General features: G+C 52.2%; 1 protein-coding gene across 3 annotated transcripts in view; it reads right to left on the reverse strand.

The window, feature by feature from the left end:
• LOC133351342 (SITS-binding protein-like) overlaps nt 1–20,641 on the reverse strand; it is a 28,313-nt gene extending 7,672 nt beyond the window's left edge. For 2 of the 3 annotated variants that reach the window (XM_061566461.1, XM_061566463.1), the window contains exons 1-7: nt 19,708–20,641; nt 17,714–17,864; nt 7,858–8,119; nt 6,846–7,008; nt 3,956–4,129; nt 3,084–3,379; nt 1,375–1,511 (exon numbers count right to left, since the gene is read on the reverse strand). In XM_061566461.1, coding sequence (XP_061422445.1) covers nt 1,375–1,511; nt 3,084–3,379; nt 3,956–4,129; nt 6,846–7,008; nt 7,858–8,119; nt 17,714–17,864; nt 19,708–20,484 — 1,960 coding nt within the window. In that variant the 5' untranslated portion in view covers nt 20,485–20,641. The remainder of the gene's footprint in view (nt 1–1,374; nt 1,512–3,083; nt 3,380–3,955; nt 4,130–6,845; nt 7,009–7,857; nt 8,120–17,713; nt 17,865–19,707) is intronic. The other variant, XM_061566462.1, reaches the window with a different exon arrangement.
• Between the last annotated feature and the right edge of the window lie 2,594 nt (nt 20,642–23,235).

Raw genomic sequence — 23,235 nt, forward strand, 5'->3', positions numbered from 1 at the left:
AAGGAGAAATTCCGCGCGGAGTTCGCACAAAGCAAGGTAACAATCTCCACGTGTTAGAGAACGCCTTGCGGAGGTTGACACTGCAGAACAACTTGTGAGGTTCCTACAATTTCCGCTCATCCACGCGAGGTGGCGCCACCTTCTAACGTACGTTTCTCTCCTTGCAAATAAACCGACAAATATCGCCCACGTTGTTTAAGGTGATGTATAACAGGTGCGTCACCTCTGGTAGATTTTGCCAAGCAATGTTTTTTGGTATATTTTTGCGTGTCGGAGTAACCCGAATGTCTGGAGAAAGAAAAAAACAAACCGCTCATAATAAACCACAACAGATGGAGCGCCGTACGGGCTTGCTATTGGTTATGTGATCCCTCCTTCACCGCCACCACCAACCCGAATTGACCAGCGTGGTGAAGTATGATCAAGCAAGCCCCATGATCGACACGGCGTGGTATAAGAGAGACCTTAATCCAGCACCGGACTAAGAGTGTTGAGGTTATCTAAGGACTTGCCGTGTGCTGCCCCCTACAGACACCATCCGTGCATCTCGTGTTGGAGCGCATGTGTACCACTGAGTGCCTGCTACGCGAGGTGAGAACATCAGCGCTGGGAAGACAAAGGCGGCCGCGCGTGTTGTTCGCCACCCCACCACCTATACGGGGGGGGGGGTGGTATTTGTCGTTGTGTCTGTGCGTGTGATAGGTGCTTCTGTTTGGCTGCGTAGAGAGGGCTAAACGGGCACGACACGGGCTGGAGATGAGATGGAGCTGATGCGGTACGGGAGGATGTGGAGCTGAGTGGACTTGTCGATGACTGGCACCAGCGGTGTCAAGATCGGCCTCTGTGGAGGAGGTTCGTGAAGGACGCTACTAAGCTGTTGGAAGCAATTGCTCTCCAGCAACAACGGAGGGCAGAGGAGCGACGCTCACAACAACGAGCGGAGCGCCGGGCGGAAAAAACTCACCAAGTTGGCACAGTAGAGGCACAGATTGTGCATCTACCAGTCATCTCAGTCAGTTAACCCATGGAACCTGGCTCTGTCCGGTGATCTGTTATCGAGCCTTCGACACTTCACATGGCCTTAAAGTGCACCTGGCCTGGCACAGGTGCCGTGGTGACGTCACCGCTACTTAGTTGCGAATGGAGGTGGTTGTTGCTGTGATAGATGCCAACTTGGCACAGCAGGGGCTGTAGGGCAATGACGGTGCATCTCTGCCACTCACATCACTGAGTCAACTCATGACACCTGGGTGTGTCCCGTGGCCCCCTTTCCAGCAGCGAGCCATTCACATTTCACGCGTCATCAAAGTTGTTGTTGTGTTGCGTCCTGTTGTGTATGTGTGTGTGAGAGAGAGAGACTGCGTCATCTCTCACCCGCGGCGTCGGGGATGAAGTAGCGGTATCCGTGCAGGCTGGCGAGGAGCGCCGCCGGGATGAGCGCCCCAAGACCACGAGGACCCCAGTTGGACTCCAGTGCGGGTAGCGCCACGTACAGCGGGAACTCGCTACTCCTGGAGCAGAGGGACAAGTCGACTGAGCCGACGGCTGAGCCACCCGTGAGTGAGTCAGTCTGCCTCCGAGTGATTGGGTTAATGCTCGGGCAGTCTGCGAGTTTGTTCGTTGAGGAGTCAGTCTGTTCGTCAGTATTAGAGCGAGTCAGTTATTGGGTCAGTCTATTCGAACAATTCGTCAGTCTGTCAGTCGATGAGTGGGTTAGCCTGTCTTTCAGTCGGTGAATGAATCACTCATTCAGTTAGCGAGCTAGCAATCAGGGAGTCGGTGAATGAATCACTCATTCAGTTAGTGGGCTAACAATCAGGGAGTCAGGCGGTCACTACCGATGAAGGAGACACACCCCTAATGAGCCTGTGGTCAGTACTTGATCTGCTATGCGGTGAGTTCCACAGTGAGTTCAAAGGTTGAGGGGTTTTGTCATTATCGCGGCAACATGAGAGATACCCGCAGACACACCGATATAAAACGTCCTGAGAATTGTCATGGGTGCTACAGTGGGGCTCGCTTCAAGACTCGAAGTCAAGTTCTACCTCACACCACCCCGTGTGCAGCATAACAAAGTGTTCAGCAAACACCGTCAATAAAAGTCAAAGCGCCACTTACGGTACGGCGAGCAAGTGAGACGAATATCCTGTTGTCTAACGTCTCAGCCAACGACGATGAGCACTTTGCAACCACGTTGGGCGTTAGGGTGGAATGTTTATGAGCGATTAGAGGTGTATTGATTAGGGGTGTATTGATTCACCCCTTCTGTACCCCCCTCCCCACCCCCTCCACTATCATCACCCTGCAACCCCCCCCCCCCCCATGATTCAAGCTCAAGACTTCATTTGTCTCGATCGTAGTGTCCGGTTCGTACCGCCTGCCTCGTTTTTATTGTTCTGCAGTGTTTGCGTGATTTGTTCGCATTGCCTGCCTTAGCTCGATTGTCAGTCTTGCACCCTTCCCAAACAAAATTGTCTGTCTCGATTGAACTCTCTCGTTTGTCTCATTCGTAACGCTTGCCTTCGTTTCCTCCGTCTAATGTCTCAAGTTTTTAAAACACGCATCAAACCGCGCGATGATTTAAAAATTTTCCCCGGCCGGGAATCTGGCTGGGGTCACTGGGTTCACAACGCAAGGCGCTAACCACCGTTCCGCCCCCAACGCACGCCATCAAAATAAAGCACTGTTACAAACAGAACGTTGTTGTGACTGCAGAGCTAAACATTCACTCGCACAAAAAAGACAAAGGACTAAAAAGATCCTCTGTATAGCCTTTACCACACTGTTGGGGTGAGTTCTGTTCGTGAGCACCAATGAAGGTCAGCACGGCATACAAGGGGGTGGGTGGCCAGCACCACGTCCAGCTGCTAACTTTATCTCCCCAGTGATGATGTTTGTGCACCACACCACCTACTCATCTGAGGCCGAGTCGAGTCACTCAAGGTCCAGTAGGACCGGTTCAAATATTCGCCGCCGTAATTCTATCGCGAGCGAGAACCCAACTCGGCTCGCCGGGTCCATAGCGCCGCACTAACCGCGGCGCCACCGCTCCCCCGCTGGCACCGCATGGCTGACCCCCCCACCTGCACGCGTCCGAGACGACGGTCCCGTTTCCGACGGCCATGGCGATCCGCGAGAACCTCCGCATGGCGTCACTGCCCCTCTCCTCTCCGCCCGCACCGCCGCGGCCTCCGCCCGCACCGCGGCACGGCACGGCGGGGCCCGGGGGCTCGGTGCCGGCGAGCAGCAGGGAGAGGCGGCCGGCGCCCGTCCACGAGAGGGCCGCGCCGGCGTGCGACTCCAGCCAGCGCCACGCCATCTCCCGCGTGACGTCCAGCTGGAGGGACAGGCGGCCGTCGCGTCGCGCCAGCCGGGGCGTCTGCACGACGCACGTGGTGAGATGCACGTGGCGAGACGCACGTGGCAAGACGCACGTGGTAAGACACGGGGTGGTAGAGGCGGCGTCGTTATTGGCGTTGCGGTCGTGGATCCCGGCGCCAGCGTTGTCGTGATTGTCATCATCGTCATCATCAGCATTTACGTCGCTGTCATCGGAATAGACGATGGGTGTGAACGTTATTTCGCCTGGGGCTGGGATATTAAATGATAATAATTGAAATTGTCAGGCTGAATATTTCCAATATTTTCGAAAGATCACGCCTGAATATGAGAGAGCACAAGGTTGCCTCCTGCAGAGCGCGTGGCAGGCTGATGCCCTCAAGTGCACAGGTTCAAGTTTGCGTCAGTCTTACCATGCACATAAAGGGATGGAGAAACGTGCAGCAGATGATGATGATGATGCAACCAACAGATATATCCATCATCGTAAAATAAGTAGGCAACCACTTCACGAGAACTCAACAAACAGTGGTTGTCCTCTGCAGGAAATACTTTCCCCCGCCATAGGAACGTGGAATTACAAGCCCGGCGCTGGGGAATGAGATTTTTTTAGTACCGCGTCTCCTCCGTGGGGCGCGGGATCCGAAATCCACAGCTGCTCTGCGTCGCGGCTCCTCAGGCTGGCGTCGAACTCGGGGTTGTCGGCTCGGAGGAACGGAGAGGCGGCCACGCACAGCGACACGCCGGCCGGGAGTGGCGTGGGCGCCGGGTCGACCGCCTGCGCCAACAGCTCGTACGGCAAAACAACAGCAAATAAAATCACGCGTATTTAGCAAATACAGAAGCTGGCGGATAGCTTCCCCACACGATGGAGTTTGCACTCACTGGCTTTGGGGCCGTAAATGGATGGGAGCAATGCAAGGCGTACATTTTTTTTTATTGGGAAATGGTTCCTGGCATTCAGTTTTTCCTCCTTCTTTAGTAAATAAATAAGCAACTCGACGAGGAACTGGCCAAGAACATCCCTGTGCAGGAGTTTTAAGACTCAGTCACTAACCTGCACGCCACTAACATTATTAACATGTATTATGGGATGTCAAGTTGGATTTTGGATAATAAAGAAATATTAATCAATAGCCTGTCAAAGCAATGAATAGCAACAGTAATGTTCTAAGTCCCATCAACGTATGAGCCTTCCAGACCAATGTTTTGCAGCAGCGTTTGTTCAAACAGGAGGGTACGCTGTGGACTGGTCTTCGGCTTTGTAAGTCTCATCAGCAAAGTGTGGCCCGTTCGACAAACGCTACTGGGGAAAAAAAATTGTTCCCGGAATGCCGATAAGGTGACAGCCCTAAATGGAATTTCATTTTATTTTTTCGCTGGTAAAATAGACACGTGGTATTTAATAACGCATTTCGTGATTTACGTGTGCGTGTTTTATCGACGGCATTCGCCTATGATAAGTGCGATGCTATGGCCAAACGAGCATTCATTATTTACAACGTGGTGTGGGCTAATGCACGAGGCCGTCGGACATAGACACACACACAACTCGTCATCGCTTAGAAGGCAAAGGCGTAGCCCTGCAATTACCTGCTTACATCACTGCTGGCAGAAGGGCCTCAACAGAGGAAGTTTAATACAGCCCCTCCAGAGGATTGTTTGGCCTACTCTTCCACACTGACTGGAAGACGTGAGAGTACCCACACTTGACATCCCCACACGCGACCCGTCTGTGCGTTGAACTTCTTTCGCACCGTACGTAGCCAATCGTGCTCATCGGAGATGCGGGGGAAGGACAACAAACTAAAAGACAAAACGCGATTTTAAAGAGATGATCTTTCTCTCTAGATTTAAAAGCGCACGGCTCCAGTGGCTTCGTGGTGGGGTTCACCACACTACCTCCTGCCGCGCCAGGAGGTAGAATCGAACCGGCGACCCTCCAGATTGCCAGTCCAGCGTGCCATCCAGTACACCACGATATTTCATCGCTTAAGGGGTACAATATTACCGTCTGGTCATGATGCCCAGTGAGGTGAGGTATAGCCTCTTCACACCAGCAAAGTAATACGTTTAGCAGCGGAGGGAATGTGCGATTTGCCACGCGAGTTTGTGACTTACTCAGGTTACTCGGCCAAGAGGCGTCGCTATAAAACAACAACAGCCGCCGCCGTTCGCCACTAAAGCAACATCACCACACACCTGTGCCAGGATAGGTGCACTTTGAGGCCGTGTGAAGTGTCACACCCTCGCTAGCAGCAGGAGCAAGGAGCAGACCCGCGTGTCACAGGTTCACTGGCCGAGATGACGGTCAGATGCTCCAACTGCGTTGCCCGGTGTGCCACCTCGCGAGGTTTTAGTCGCCCCGGCGCTTTGCTCGTTGTTGTGAGCGTCACTCTCTCCTTTGACCCTCATTTGTAGACATGTGCAACGAAAACGATCCCCCGTACTGTGTAGCCCAGGGGTCAGCAACCAAAACGCAACAAGAAGAGCCATTTCTTTTCGAATTCGGTAGAAAAAAAACTACATTTCAAGAGCCGCAATGCACTGTGTGGTGAATACGAGATGGTGGTCCTGAATAGATAACGTCACAAAACAGTCCTTGATGATTTGAAGCTTTCGTGACTGCAAGGATTAATATTCTTAGGTTTTTTTCATCATCCGCACCTAGTTTACACAACAAAGGCTCATTCCTAACAGCGTGCTTCAGCCGCACCGAACCTCACAAGAATAATATTCAGGGCCTACCTCGGCTCCTCCCACCCTCAACCAGTATATATGCAGGTACGGTTTTCTTGGAGTTTCTCTCACTTGATGCAGCTATCGTGCTGTGGCTGTTCCACCTGAAGATGGAAGCTTGTGTTGCCTCCGAAACGTCGTGATTTTTATTTTATTTTTTATTTTACTTTTATTAATTTTAAAATTTTTTACCTACGTGACTTTACCGAAAAAACCTAAGAATATGAGTCCTTGATGAGCCACAGGTTGCCGACCCCTGCCCCTGGTGTACTGGACGGACTTCCATGGTCAGGGGTCTGCAACCAAAATAAATAATACGATAATTTTTTGTTCGAATTTCTAAGAGCCGCACGCGGCTCTGGAGCCAGCAGGGCCAAGCGCCGTTAGTTGAACTGCTTCTGGTGTGACCAGGGGGTTGCGTGCCGCGTCCGAACATCGACGGGGCCGCATTGCTTCGCGACAGCCCGCCGTGTGAATGGGAGGAGCGGCAGACCGTGGCGGGTTGCCCTGCACGCGCCGGAGCAGGAAGGCTGTCACGTGGCTCTGTGGCTACGTGGGCTTTCGTCCGCTCGCACGCAATATTACAATGACGAACATATTTATTCACTCGTTCGTGTTTTTTCTTCTTTTTGTTCTTGCATATCTGGCGCTCTAACCGTTCGACAGCCGCGTGTTAAAGCATTCGCAAGATAAACAAGCGCCGTTAGCAGCGTTGCACCTATCGAGGGCGGCACCGCCGCAGGCGGATGGCTCACTGCGTGGCTCACCGGCGCCGCTGTCGCCGCTCGTGGCAGATGTGCGGCCGCCTCCCCCAGGCTGATGACGCTGTCTCCCATGGCGTGCTTGTGGAGCTTCCTCGCCAGCCCTCGCACGGCCCGGTGGAGCGCGGCAGGGTCGGCCGGGGCACGCGGCAGGTGCCACAGCAGGCTCCTACGGGCGGCACGGCCACGAATCGCCAGCATGGGGGTCGGTCGCGGGGGGGGGGGGGAGCACAAGCTCCAGGTGGCGCTGGTCACAGGTGTACAAAGATTAAGCCAAACTCTGAACAGATGACGATGACTTGACAAAACACGAGGCTGGTCAGAGGTTCAAATCCTGTAAAGGCACAACAGACGGCGCATTCATCCCTTGCCTGGAGGGAACTGCGTCTGGGGAAAATACGCCGTGGTGGAGGCCCTCATCCAGCAGTACATTCGTCTGATTAATCTACCAAACATCTCCTGGTTTGGCCGGGACAGTCCTGTTGTTTCAGCAAGTCTGTCCCAGTGTCCAAATGTATACAGTATGTGGAAACATTGGGATTTTTTTTGGGAGGGGAGCTTGGGGAGGGGAATAGGCAGGGGCCAGTGTCAGAAAAGGGCAACTCCGCTGTGTGGGATGTGCTAGTAATTGAATGGGCGTGGCCTGGTTAAAAGTGGGCGGGGCTGACGAGGTGAAGGGAGAGGCTCGCCACGTGCTCCTCGTGAGCTTAACAGAAATGTTAAATAATAATCGTGAGCATCTTTGTGGCGACTGAAAGTAACAAAGCATATATATTTTAAAATGTTAATAATGATCATATAAATTAACTAAATAAATAATACATTTAACCAAGGCTCCTGAAATTATGCACTCCCAGAAGGCCTTGTGATTGACGGGACAGATTTAAGAAGGAAATATAATGTCTGCCTATTTATTTTGCAGCCAGAAGTGTTTCAGGCCTTCACAATCTTTGGACATCATTGTTTTGCCGAGGCCTGACGCTGCGTCTTCCGTCGTGCCCTGTGCGGCGCCCGTTACCAGAGGAGGTCTGGAAGGGGAGTCGAACCCGGCGCCGCGTAGAACCTGGCCCGCATGCCCCTGTGCACGGCCCGAACATCGCGAGCCGCACACACCGAGTACAGGAGTTTCCGGTGACCTCCGGATGACCCCACAGACGACCCCGCGACCTCCGTGTCCCTGGACTCCACCGCTCTCAGGCACAGCTCGAAGTCCCCTCCGTTGGTGTTGGGGGACGTGGGGATGAGGACGGGGATCCCGTCCGTGACAAACAGAGCCACACCTGGAGCATCAAAGAGCAGAGGGGGCGGGGAGGGGAGCAGAGTGAGATGAGATGGAAGACATAGGATGGTGCAGTGTTCTTCATTGCAAGCCCGTGGGCCACGGGCAGCGCCTGGTGGCATTTCGTGCTGATGTGCGGCTCACGACAATACACAACACGTGAAAACATCTCATCGTGCTGTCAACACCCAGTGGCGGCTCCTGCAAAATCTCTCAGAGGGGGCAAATGTCTGAATGATTGATAAGGATAAGGTCCACCCATGCAATGGATAAATTAACAGCTTAAGCATGTAAAGGCAACTTCACTTCTTTAATATTAATGAAAAATAAAGTGACTCTTACATCTTGTTTGTTTCTATACTCACTATTAAAACAAACCACTCAAGTTTCTTTTATTAAAGATTCCACTAGGTGGCCACAAATTATATTGTTGGATGAAACGTGCTTACGTATGATGACATAAGCACGTATGATGACGTAAGCACGTTAGGGCGAGCCCTCCCGGAAGCCATAGAGAATGCATTGCAGCGCCCCCCGGTCGAAAAAAAACATCTTTGAATGTAAGTCTATGGGGCCACTCAGGGCGATTCTCAGCCGGAGTGAAATCGCCCAAAAAGAGGCGGTACTCCACAGAACGTGACATGACGCTGATTGGACTATATCCAGAGGCTGCAGTGACGGCTCGCGTGACTCTGTGGTTGAATGACATTGGTGGTGCGTCGCCCAATCGCCCTAATGAAGAAACCGCCCCTGTCAACACCCAACGGTTTCCAATGTGTGGCGGCGAAAGTGCCCCAACCCTGAAAATGTGTGAAGAACGCTGGGTTAGTGTGGAGAGTGTAGTAGCGTGAGCTGGGAGAGTGCAGGGAGGGGAGTAGAGTGAGACGAGATGGTATAGGTTAGGATCGTGAGATGAGAGGAAGGCAGGAGCGAGTCCATGGAGGATCTGGAAGTCGGCGAGAGCGATCTTGAAGTTGATCTGGGACTGGATCGGGAGGGTGCCAGTCGTGGGATCGGATGTGGTCTCATTCACGGATGCGGGTGAGAAGTCTGTCAGTTGCATTTTGAATAATCTGCTGATTGGAGGTGGGGGATTTGTGGAGGAGTCGATTTGGGATGTAATCGAGACAATCACGAGTGGATCAGTGATAGCGGGGGGTGGGGGGGGGGTAAGGAATTGGACTATTCGCGGGAGATGTTGAACTTATTTCGTACCGTGCGTAGCCAACGGTGCTAATCGGACGTGCGAAACGAGAAGAGAGGTGAAATGGCCGGTCCCATCCACTATTCACCGCACTGTCACCCAACATCTCCCACTCGGTCATTCAGTCGCTCACAGCTGTTGACGGGGATGTGCACCGCGATTTTGCGTAAACATCTCACGCGATGGGACAATCGCTTGCGGACGAGGGAGAGAGCGGAGGCGCGGCGCGTGCAGGGAGGATCGAGTGACGTGCGCTGCCGCAAGAGAAAGTTAAAAATAAATGGAACTTGTCCGTATTAATGTCTGGAAGCAGCATATTACCGGCAGCTGTGCCCCCCCCCCCCCCGCTGCCCCCCCAGCCTTGCAGCTGATTAGCGCAGGGACCTCCCCCAGGGAACCACCACCATAAACGTTTACAGAATTCCTTTCTTCCCTAGGTGTGGTGTTTGTTGAAATGTTTAACGTTAAAGACTCCAGTGATGTCGCCATTCGCAAGCTGGTGGCCTTGTGAGCCGAGTTCATACATTAGTCCACAAGGTCGATAATATTAAAGTCCCCTTGTCGATCCACTGCTGGACAATGGCCTCCCAACACCGTGTCGGCCATGGGAGGGGCGTTAAATTGGCCATACTTCACCACGTTCTTCAGCTTGGGTTGGTGTCGGGGGTTGGCGCAGGACTGGTTCGGTTCGGATCGGATGTCACTTACTGCCGGTCAAACTCGGCTGGCCAGGGTTCAGACCGCCGTGTGCCATCCACCGCATCGCCGCTCCAATAAAACCAGCATGATCTCGTTACGACGTGACTTCAACGCACGTCTAACGTCCCAAATATAGGGCAGTTACCTTAATTTAACATATGACCCCAGGACTGAATAGCTCTTCATTTACAGTGATGAAAGCATCTGGCCCGCTTGTCCTCTGGCTGTTTGCGATGAGTACGAATTTGCGTCTATCAGAACAAAGAGACTTTAAAATTCACAAAAAGGAGCGATCTCGTGATGCCATTACCCGGTTTGGCCGATACTTTCTATCACCATCGTATTCTCATTAATGCCAATTTAGGACTCGCCGAGCCTCAACACGTATTGAGGAGGGTCCTGATACATTGAGATATTTGGCCAATTCCAAGTGACGGGTTTTTGGCTTCGTGCTGGAAGGACAGCGGAGAACCTGGAGAAAACCCACAGCACATACGAGGAGATGACACTCAAAGTTCTGCACAGATGGATTTAATAATTAATTCTTGTTACTGCCACCTCATTGGCCCAAGCTTACAAAGCATGGTTAATCAACTTAGGTTATTCATAATACAGTTGTTTTTGGGTTAGATCGCAATGTATCAAAAAATCCCAATGTATAAAAAACCCCTCTATTATGGATGATATTGGTCGTGAAAGCCTTCGTGTTAAACCAACTGAGGTCAATTGTGTAAAACCGCATAGCAACATCGGTCCCCTTACTGGCAGAATCTACCCATCTCTGAAACATAGCTGCTGCTTCTTAACGCTATGGGGATGGCGCAAACAGCAAATGTACGATTTTATCCACGTCGTTATTTTTTAGTAATTATCATTATTTCTCTAAAAATCAGACGCCAAATAATTATTGGGCAACAGAAGCCGATTCGATCCCACAGAGATTTACACGATGGATTTAACATGTAGGCTTTTGTGACCAATGTCATCCATAATAGGTTTTGTGTGGGTTAGATCACGTAAATATATATGCGTCGTTAAGCCCGCCACCACCCGACACAGCCAATTAGTAAGGTTTGTCACGTAAACAGAACGTGCCAATTTTTTACTAGCACAGGAAACCGGTGTGTTGGAGAGCAAATCCACATTTACAATCTCACTACGACGTTTTGCCAATAAAAACCGGCATCATCAGGCAGCAGCCAGATTTGTGAAGAAATGCTCCCTGTTTCGTTCCTTAACTCACGTCTCTGTGTGTGCGTAAACATGTCATCCCAACGGCTGGATGGTATCTTAGGGGGTCCCGCCGAGCGTGAGTAAGCGGTAGAGTAGGCTCGGAATTCTCTCTCTCACTCTCTCTACATTAAGGCACCGCTGGGGGGGGGGGGTAACGCGATGCCCGCGTCTTGGCGTTGACCAAAGATGCGCACAGTTCTGTGGCGGGGGCAGGAATGTGGAAAGTGCAGGAGGGCACGCGGTGGGAGGGGAGGGTGGTGGAAGCCGTCTGTGTAAGTCCACCCCTGCTATGCAGAGATTGTAGAGGGGGACAAAATCCACTTCGAGTTTTCAGCCTCGGATGATGCAGTGCAGGTGGATAATGGATATCAGCAATGAAAACAAACATCTCCAATCCAGGATTAGATTAAGTTTGGATAGGGGCCCAGGGCTGTAACAGCTTTGGTGGGTGTCCCTCCTTGTATCTTCAATTCCTTCCTTGGGCTGTTCAAGCACCACCCACCCCAAAGCCAAACACTGCCATGTTATTCACCTTGGTTATTTCAGTTAGTTTTTTTTACGTGATATACGAATTGTAAAGCAAAAGCAAAGGTAACACGAAGGTTTGGGGGACGTATTCGCCGAACCGTTTATAGATCGTGGCTGATAATGATGATGTTGTTGTTGTTGATGATGAACAGAGACTGAGCAAGCAAGCTGGATGGATCATAGAACTGAGCCGGCACTTCTGAATCCTCAGTTTGAATCCGGGTTTTTCTCCACCTGTGTGTTGAACTTCTGTATGTGTGTACGTTGCACTTCTTTCGCACCGTACGTAGCCAACCGTGCTAATTGGAGGTGCGGGGGAAGAACAAAAAGCTTAACACAAAAAGCGGTTGTAAAGAAAATTCGATTTCAGAGTTAGTGGTCTCAGCCCGGTGCCCAATGACTACTACCATCCCCAAAACCAACCCCTTCCCTAAGTTGGTGCTTCGTTCAATTTGGCATAAAATAAATCAATGATAATAAAAAATATATATCTTCTTGGTTCTTTCGGTAAAGTCACGTAGAAGGGAAGTAATAAAATAATAAAAATAAAACATAATATTATAAAACATAATATTATGTTTTATTTTTATTATTTTATTACTTCCCTTCTACGTGACTTTACCGAAAGAACCAAGAAGATGAATCCCTGCAGTCACGAAAGCTTTAAATCGAAAAAAAATATATATATATATTATCAGTTTGGATTAACATTTGTTTGTGGCAGCATGTAAAGAGGAGTTGCGCCCTTTCGTAAATAGAAAAAGTCACTTGCAGGGATCTCACAAGTCGTTCCGTGATATCACTTTCAACCGGATGTTCTCTCGCACTGTCCTTCGAGAGTTCCAAATAGAATCTTCGTCTCGTAACATGACGCCAGTAGCACAACTGAAATAAAAAGTTGTCTCGGTTTTTTATTTATTTATAAAAAATATAACAGCTGTGGGGTATATATTTCCGTTTCGGGGGATGTACCCTATTTTAAGTGAGCGGCAGCACAACATGCGAGACGATGCGACTTGTGAGAGAGAGACAGAGAGAGAGAGACACAGAGAGAGAGACACAGAGAGAGACACAGAGAGAGAGAGACAGAGAGAGAGACACAGAGAGAGAGACACAGAGAGAGAGACACAGAGAGAGAGACAGAGAGACTTTTTTTACTTTTAAAAAACTTTCATTGCCGCCAGCAGCAACAGCACTGGGAGGCGATTCCGATATGAAACACACAGTCACCAGCAACACAAATAATCGCTATAAATCCACGCGCTGTCGCGCTAAATGCAGCGCGCCCAACACGAAAGAAAAGTCACGTGATGGTGGTGGTCATTGCGCACGCCACGGTGACGAGCGAGCGCCTTAGAAGGTGAACACGAGGGTGCCGTCCACGCTGGTACAGAGAGGGGCTTGTCCGGCTCCCCAGCGTTCGAAGAAGACGTGCACATCACCGACATGTGTGTGGTATGCGTGCTCCAGCCGGAGCCACGCCTTAAGCAGGCCCCTGAACACTGGAAGCACAACGCAGCCATCAGTGTCACCTTCCAGCATCTTTTTCCTCGTTCTGCACACCGCCATCTTCGCCTGAGCACAGGCAAAGTTGGCGAGGTCATGGCGCTTGTTAGCCAGGTAAGGCACCCCTTATACGAAGCTGCTGTTGTAGAAGGGCACCCCCAGTTTCCAGAAGATGTCCCCCAAAAGGCGGAACATTGGTTTGAGCCGCTGGCAACGTAAGTATTGGTGGGGCAGAGAGACACAGAGAGATGAGGAGAGACAGAGAGAGAGACACGAGGAGAGAGAGGGAGAGAGGTGACGCCCATGCTGTGTCACCGACTCTTCTCCCTGCACCCACGCATGAGCCTCGTCAACGCATTGCAGAAGCGGGTCCTCGACTTCTTCTGGTCGGGCGGAGGACACCGGGTCGCGGCTGGGGTCCTGGCCCTGCCACTGGACGAAGGCGGTCACGGGCCGGTGTGCGTGCGGAGTCGGCTGGCCACCTTCCGACTGCAGGTCGCGCAAAAGTTCCTGCACGCCATCCCTGCACCGGTCTAGATCGTCATGGCCTCCTTCCTCCTGAAACAGCTGGGGGGTCTGCAGTGCTCCGAAGAACTATTCTACATGGACATGCAGGGCCTCCCACTGGGCCAGCTGCCACCTTTCTACAGGAGCGTCCTGGAGACATGGAGCTCCCTCGCCATCAGGAGGCTGAGCCAGCCGTGATTGGCTGAGCGATTTGGTCTTTGAAACAATCCTCAGGAAGCCGCAGACAAAGCTGCCATCCACCACCACCACTAGGACGGCACTCGCTGGGGGGCATTGCTCGTCCTGTTCTGCGACCTGTGGGTCGGGCTCGTAATCGGCAGTGGCCGCGCACTTAGGGTTAGGGGCTGCGTGGCCTCCTCCGCTGGGGCCGGGCTTCACCCTGCGCTTGCGCGAAGTGACGAGGGTGAAGCCGAATCAGCGGCCTGCTGTTGCAACAGCTGGCACTCGTGCTGTGGTGGCTGCTGCTGCTGAGGCTGCGGTGGCTGCTGTTGCTGCTGTTGCTGTTGTGGCTGCTGCTGCCGCTGCACAGGCTGTGGCGGCTGCTGGCGCTGTTGCTGGTGCGTGACGTTATTTGCAGGCTGCACGTTTTAAAATGTTGGTTTGCCCATGCAGTTTGCACGGGCATGGTCGAAGCCACTGCACAGGTAGCAGGGTGGCAACGTGGTGGACGAGTACACAGGGTAGGCGTAGCCTTCCGTCGTGTACTTAATATTCACATTAAGTACCGTGTTGTTGGCATTTAAAATCATAAGACGTGCTCCAGTGCTGGGTCCCGAAGGTGCAAGGGCAGCATAACGATGCGGGACACAACTTTGCCGAACCGCTGAAGGTCTTGTTGTCGGTCGGCAGTTTTGAGGAAAGGTGGGGCGTTGGATATATATTTTGCGTGGGTGAGGATGCAGGTGTGCATTGCACAAATATCTCCCCCTTAAAGGTGAGCCCCGTGGCGATGACGCGCGCCATCATCTCCGCGTTGGTGAGGACCACATAGCCACGGTTCGTGTGAGTTGTGACGGTGACGTTCGGCTTCCCCACACACTGTCCAGCGGCGGCTGTCACGTCGTCCACCTTTATGTCAGGTGGCGGGAAGCAGAACAGTCCGTGTTTGGGGGAGTGAGGAGAGAGAGGAACCTCCGGCGTAGCGTGGCGTGCCATTGTAAATAAAAAAAAATAACTTATATAAATAAAAAACTACCTAAATATAGACATTAGCTGCACGAATGAAAGGAGAGAAAAAGACGAGAAGAGGTGGATGGAGAAGAAAGTGGGGTAGAAGGAGGCACAGGGTGGCGGCAGGAGAGAGGGAGGGGAACAGTGAGTGTCCCGTGGCATGATGGGTGCTGCAGGGGCAGGGAAACAACAAAAATTTAAGAAAAGGATGAGTAAGAGCAGAGCAGAGAGGAGAGGAGTGAGAATGAGTGATTGTTATGTTTGTGTAGAGTTTAACTGAGTAGCAGACGTACACTTGGAGGCAACACATTTATTTAACACCAACACACGGGGTAACTGCCCCTTAACCGAATAACAACATATGGTGGTGACCACCAGGCTAACTACACTAATTACAATGTAACTAGCCACTACGGACCGGGACCAGCTCGGGTCCAGGTCCACGTATTGGAGACTCGGTAGAACGTAGGACGAAGACAAAGGTTTCTTCAGGATGAACAACAACGCCGGTCCCTCTGGGGGGACCCGGCTTATGTTCTCAACGGCGTGGCTGGCTCCGCTCTTGGCCACGCCCACCTTCCAGAATCCTCGAGCAGGATCTGGACCCCGACCACTTGACCACCCCTAGCCCCCACTTGGTGCCCCTTTGTAGACTTAACCGGTCACGTGTCCTCTCGGGTCAACCAGAGTGGCATGGCCTTTAGTAACCCCATTCCTACGGCCGGCACTCCCCCACCCTATCCTGTATGGCTGGCACTGCACGCCAAGCGTGATGCCATCCAGCGCTATCAATCAGCGCTCACCGAGCCCCTCTAGGGCCGCTACTGCACCCACACCACGTGGTGTCCGCGATGTCGTTACACCGCACGCCGTGCCTCTCTGGGGCCGGCATTACACAGCGACATCCCGCGATGTCACGACATTTACAATAAAGCAGAAGATATGAAGGATGTAACAGAGTGGGGAGGAAGGGTGGTGAGAGCTAGGGCTGTGAGCAGGCCACAGCCCTGCCTAGAAATTTGTGTGTTAAGAGAGAGGTGGGAGACAGCACGACCCTGTGTTGTTGGAGACACTCGATGGAGCTCGGGGAGTGAAAGAGGTCGCCGGGAAGTACAAGAAACTCTCTCAGGTGAGGCTAGGATGCAGATGAAAAACTAGGCCCTCACTAGCAGCTAATGGCAAGGTTTGGAGCACGGGGAGACGCACCCTCTTCCCAGCATGCAGAGAGAGAGACACATAGAGAGACAATGAGAGACAGAGAGAGACAAGGAGAAATACGAGCGACAGAGTTGGGAGACAGTGGCGTAGGCTAGCGAGTGCACAGGCGGTCCAATTGCATCCAGCGTGGTCTATGGGCCAGAGCTGCCCAGGCGTGTGGCTACAAAGGGGGTGGAGAGGGGGCATGCCAACCACGACATCCCACTTGTAGGTCCTCCTCCCCTCGCCTCGTCCCCCCTCCCCCATTGCCCATCGCGCTCTAACCACGAATGCATGCGGGAGCAGCGATGCGGGGAAACACAAAACACACAATGCGCGCACACACACACACGCCTGCACTGTGTACACACACGCGTGGGCCACGCCTGTGTGTATGCGCCGTAGCAATTTAACAGAGGGGTTGACAAAAGCACACACACACAGATTCAGCGGTCAACAGCGCTTCATCTTGAATCCCGGAAAACCCAAGTTCGATTCTCAAAGCTCTGATAGAAAAAAATGTGATTGATCATTGCAATTGTTTTTAATGTTTTGTATTGCACTACTTCGCATTGTGTGTATGTGTTTGTATGTGTGTGTGTGGGCCTTAATAGGTGCTCGCTAACAGCACTTGCCCCTACAGTCTGTTAAGGCAATATGGGGGATCTTTGTCTTTGTGGATGTGTGTATGTGTGTGTAGGTGTGTGTGTGTAGGGGAGTGGTAGTGTATCGGTTAGCGCGCTGGGGCTGTGAGGTGTGGCCAAGAGAAGGTAGTCAGAATCATAATCAGAATCTTTATTTATCCTGGAGGAATCTGATAAGCTACTAAGCTCTTCTTTTTCACAGATGTCCAGTAGGGGCGGGTCAATACAGGATAGAAGAGGAAGAAAGAGACGAGTCTAGAAAGTCACTCAAATAAATATGGAAGTAAAAATTGCACAAGAACATATACTCCTGAAGATTTGTCAACACCAAGTGCAAGCATGGGGCAAGGCCCAAAACAACAACAACAAAAATCCAAGACTGCACCAATACAACACATTCCCTCGATTACATTGCACTTTATAAAGTATAATAATTGAACTCATGGTGAGTGCCACCTCCTTGTGGGTTTCTCGTAGCAGGGCCCTCTCTGAAAACGACCCTTGAGCAACAATCAGATTTTCCTAGGTACATATTTTTACATCATTTTTTTCTTTGTTTCTATGCCACGGCTGATTGAATGACAAAGAGTCGGAAAATATTTAATCAACTCAATGAGTATTTTTCCATTGACTGTTAAGAAAATGCAGTGGGCTTGGGAAGAATAGGTCGCTAAGTGGTCGAGACTGGCGACGGAGGTGCGGCCAAAGGAGGGAAGACCGCTCGCGAGGACGGCCATCGCGAAGATGGAGCGGCGGGATCAGCTCGCGGAATCATCTCGCGCGCAGAGCTACCTAGACGGAGCGGCTGCATCGTGAGAGCGCGAGGGGAGGGGCTAGTTAGAGGGCTAGGGGGGAGGGTGAAGGGGGAGAATAAGGGGTTCGGTACCTGTGGACCCCAAGAAGTACCCCTCCCGCGCGTGCCACGGGGCTCGCCGGTGTCTCCCGTCCGGCTGTGAGCCCGAGTCCGCAAGGGGCCAGGACGCGTGCCCATCGGGGGACCAGCCAAACCACGTGCCGTTCGGCAGCACGAAGCAGTTCTACAAGGCACATACTCATCATCAGCAACAACATCATCATCATCAGCAGCAACAACATCATCAGCAGCGGCAGCAGCAGCATCAACAGGATAATTCATATTCACTCTCATCATCATTATCAATCATCATCACAACGTTATCATCACCACCACCAGTGTAGTAATCATCATTGGTTTGATTTTCAGAAGCATCGATCACCGTTACAAGAATACATAAAAACAAATAACAGCCTTCGGCATGATCATCGTGAGTCGATGTTGAGGAAAGTGTTGGTAGCGAGCACATATTAAGGTTGGCACCACACCCAACGGGTGCTGTTTGCACATTACATCACCTACCACAAATCTGCGACGTTTCGAGCAAGGGCCCTTCTTCATAGCACGTAAAAATAGCCCAGAGAGATACAGTTAATAAGGTTTGGCGACTGAACTTTACACCATGGGTCCTAATTAGAAATGCATTTAGAGCATGTTTTATGATTACCAGTTTTTAAATAGTAACCGTTGAGTACCAGCCAAGCCATTCAAAACTCAATAAGTAATTTTAGTCCAAGTCAAACGATCAAATGTTGCTGGCACAATGCAATGCAGGAAGGTGTGTCCTGGTCCCAATCACCGTGTCATTACTTTTTGAAGCGAAGTTAACCTCGGTGGAAGGGTAGCTTCCGAGATCTGACCAAATCTGGTGCATTCCAAATGAACTGGTTAGGAGGCTTACACCGATCAACAGTGACACGTAGAAGATATAGATCCCCCATGTACCACCAATGAATATTATTCAGCAAAAGTTGGTACCACCCAAGGTCATAGTATGTACCGATGCATTTCCATGGCTAATAAAAGTTAAATGTTTGGTAACACACTCATTTCTAATTGGTTATCACGTAATGTACTGTTATTTGCCACATAAAGAAATTGAAACGACCAATATCACGCTCGGTCAGGTGGGTACCGATAAGTGAAGTATCTTGTTTGGGCTCACGGACTACATACGTACACACACACGAAAGTGATTATTGATTTGTGCTCAAACCAACGTTATCCAGTGACGGGAATTTCACATTTCCTATGGCGGGGCCGAGTGCATCCATCTTCATCATCCACTCATACATGCGCCCGATCTCAGAAGCCAAGCAGCGTTGAGCCTGGACAGTTCCCGGACGGGCGACCGCCGTGCATAAAATGTGTTATAGGCTGCTGCAGAGCTACGTTATCAGAAGAGTGTTGTGCTATCCTTCTATAGCCCCCACGCCGATGCTGTGTGGTGAAAAAATAACACCCCCCCCCCCACGATCAGCACGGGTGCGGAGAGGCCGTCATCCAGCAGTGGAGTGGAAACATGTTTTTACATTGGTTCTTTCGGTAAAGTCACGGAGAAGGGAAATAAGATGAATCCCTGCAGTCACGAAAGCTTTAAATCGAAATGTTTTTACAAATATAAGATGTGTAAACAGCACACACGTATTCTTGAAAGACTCAAATGAATTCCTGCAGTCACGAAAGCTTTAAGTCAAGATTTAGCACACACGTACATACGAAGATTTCCCTTTCGCCTCAACAGACTGTTGGGGCAAGGGCTGTGAGTGAGCTCCGATGGTGTGACCTGAACCAAGCCCGGCAGCATAGCTCATGCTCAGACACCGCATCAGGTAACGATTTGAGGCTGAGTCGACCTAGGGGGAAGTCTCGGGACCGGTTCAGATAATCGCCACCGGTGTTGGCCGTGAGCAGGAATCGAACTCGGGCCGCCGGGTTCGTAGCGCAGCGCGCTTACCACTACGCTACCGCTCCCTGTAGACGCACAAAGACAAACACTTGCACACAGGTCCATCCGCATGCAGTACCTGCAGTGTGGAGCGACAGTCCGGGTAGGTCCATTCCACGTGGTAACAGTCCAAGTGTCCTCCAGCATCCACGCTCTCCGCCCTCACGCGCAGCTCCTCCCCAGCCTCCCACCTCTCACAGAACTCGGGTGGCGACGAAGGCGACGATGTCGATGACGATGTTGCCGACGACGATGATGATGATGCTTTTTGCGATGTCGTTGATGAAGACGGCGAAGCGCGCTCTTGACGATTATGTTGGTGATTGATATGATTGTGTTGTTGCTGTTGGCGTTGCTGATGCTGCTGTTGACCAGTTTCCCTGGCGACACAAGTGGCTCGTCTCGAGTTCCACGCAACCTTCTTCACCTCCTCTCCTGCGTCCGGCACCTTGACCGCGGCGCAGCGGATTTCCAGGAGATCTCCAATTTGAGAGGCGCTCGAGATCGGAACATCTCCACCGCCATCGTCATCCTCCTCCTCCTCCTCCACCACCTCTGTCGACGCGTCTCCATCACCACCACCACCGCCATCATCGCGATCGTCGCGCTGAACGTGGTGCCGAGCCAGCACGAGACGGAGCGCGCGAGCGTCCCAGGCCAAGCCGCTTCGCAGCGACGTCGCCTTGAGGGCCCACGCTCTGTCGGGAGTGTCCACCACCTGCCAGTAGATGATGGCGACGGTCATGAGGAAGAAGATCGCGACGCAGAGGCACGCGACGCCGCCGCGCCACGACTCGTGCATCTCGCCGCGGCTCGGGTAGAGCGCCGTGTCGGGGCGAGAAGAGCGCCGAGACATTTGGGTTGGGGGTGAGATCGTTGTGCGTGGCGGTGTGTGGGGGGGGGGGGCAGGTGAATGGGGTTGCGGTGCAGCCGGCAAGACGATTCAGGTAGCGAGGACGAATGGAAGAAGGGTGCGGAGGTAATTGGTGCGTGGGGGGGGGGGTGTTCGTATCTGCTCCGCTCTGGTGGCGGCTGCGGGTGGCGCAGAGCTTTATACTTCTTTCCCACCGCCATCGTCAACCACTCCTTCTGTGACGCAGAGTCTTGTCCACTCAACCACCTTTTGACTGCCCGCCTCTCAGTTATGTAAGAGGATACGGGTATAGCACGCACATACACACAAAGACAAAGATCCCCGTATAGCCTTAACAGACTGTTGGAGCAAGTGCTGTTAGCGAGCACCTATGAAGGCCAGAACGTCTACACGAGAGGGTGGTGACCAGCACAACGCCCGGCGGCCTTTGTCTCCCCAGTATTTATGTTTACGCATCGGTACTCACGCACACACAGGCACGCGCATGTGCACACACGTGCACAAGCATACAAAGGCAAAGACACCCCACCCCCCCATAGCCTTTAACAAACTCTTGGGGCAAGTGCTGTTAGCGAGCATCTATATGAAGGCCGGCACGGCACACTAGGGGCTGGGTGGCCAGCACCATGCCCGGTCGCCCTCGTGGTAATGTTTAGATGCCAAGGACTGGTTCCCATAGCACACGCCAGCGGTGTGAGCTGTGGCTGAGCGCAGTGCGTCAACCACCGCGCCACCGATCCCTACACACATTCCCATGCGCACGCACATACACACACGGAGGGAGCGGTGGCGCAGTGGCTGGCGCATTGCACTCCGATGAACTTTTCCACCCGAGTTCGACTCCCGACCACGGCCAACACAGTGTTACTGGCGAGATGATATCCTGACCGGTTGTAACCCGCTCCCCTTCCCCACACTCCATTCGTCAACCAGCCTTGACAAACGTGGTGAAGTATGGTCGAACAACCCCTACGAGCAACAAAGGCGTGGTAAGGCCAATCATCCAGCAGTGGATTGACAAAGCGCCCTGATTGTATTATACATACAAATACAAAGATCCCTCGCATAGCCTTAACAGACTGTAGGGGCAAGTGCTGTTAGCGAGCACCTATGAAAGCCGGTACGGCACACGAGGGGGTGAGTGGCCAGCACCACGCCTGGTCGCCTTTGTCTCCCTAGTGGCGATGTTTACTACACATCGCACCCGGTACTCATTTGAGGCTGAGTCGACCTAGGGGATGCCCAGGACCGGTTCAGAAAATCGTCACTGGTGTTGGCCGTGAGCGGGAATCGAACTCGGGTCGTTGGGTTCGTAGCGCAGCGCGATATCCGCTACACGACTGCTCTCTATACACACACACGCGCGGTACAAACAACGCTCCGCTATAACACACAAGCGCTTCCCAGACTATTGCCAGGGAGCGGTTGGGTGCAAAAGACTTTTCAGAGGGGGGAGGTGCAGAGGCTGCGACATGGATATAGTGCAGGATGCATTTCGAATGCGCGCCGGAAAACAGCGATAAAACACGCGGACGCACAAGCTGGAACACAGCCCTCCTCATCAGCAGCACGGCGTTGGCTATAATCGTAGACATGGGATCCTTCCTGTGGCTGTGAGTAACGTGGCAGGGGCTGGGAGGGGAGGTGACCATAGTACAGTGGTTGAGACCCAAAAGCGGTGACGGTGACGTCCCCACGGCGCCTGTGCCAGGCTAGGTGCACTTTGATGCCGTCACGTGAAGTGCCGAGGGCTCGCTGACAGGAGGTCACGGGACAGACCCCATGTGCCATGGCTCACTGAGATGACTGGCAGATGCACCAGCTGTGCCCCTCCACTACTGTCCAACTTGTAGCCTTTTATACGCCCGGCGCGCCGCTCGTTGTTGTGAGCGTCGCTCTTCTGCCCTGCGTTGTTGTTGTTGGAGGGCGGACTGCCTCCAACTGACCCAGTAGCGTCCCTCACGAGCCTCCCCCATAACAAAGGGCGATCTTGACACCGCTGGCACCGCTGTGCACACACCAGGACCACCCACATCGTGTGCTGAAGCGTACTTGATGCAGGTGTTTTGGGTTAGATCGCGTAAATATATAGATGTGTCGTGAAACCCACCACCATCCTGATACAGCCAATTAGTAAGGGTTGTCACGTAAACAGAATGTATCAATTCGTTAGAATCTAAATGTTGTGGCTTTGCTCTCCAACACACCGGTGTGCTGTGCTCGTAACGAATTGGCCACGTTCTGTTTACGTGACAAACCTCACTAGTTGGCTGTGTCGGGTGGTGGCGGGTTTAACGACACATTTATATATTTACGCGATCTAACCTAAACACCCCCCCCCCTCAGTATTATCGATTATATTAGTCGCAAAATCCTCCTACGTGTTAAACTGAAGCGTTCTTGATGCACGTTTAGACGCAAGCTGGTGAGCGAGCGTGAGGCGTAAAGCCGTGACGACGTCTGGTCCGGAACACCGAGCCCCGCTTGTTGGAGATTTGAGTAATCGGGCCGCCCGCAAGTTCGGATTCGGGTCATGCCTCTCAAAGAAAACAAATTGTTTTCACGCTTGCCTCGTTTATTGACCGAAGTAGCCGCACACTCTCTGGGTTCTAGGAACAACCCCAAGCGGATCCCGAACGGTTAGGCGTTGGGTAGTGGTGGTGGGGGGGGGTCTGTACCCCACTCCAACTCCTCGGTGACGATTATCTGAACCGGTCATGGGACTCCCCTAGG

This window comes from Lethenteron reissneri, chromosome 37, assembly GCF_015708825.2.
Source record: "Lethenteron reissneri isolate LAM-NWPU_2019-01 chromosome 37, ASM1570882v1, whole genome shotgun sequence".
NCBI classification, from domain to species: domain Eukaryota; kingdom Metazoa; phylum Chordata; class Hyperoartia; order Petromyzontiformes; family Petromyzontidae; genus Lethenteron; species Lethenteron reissneri.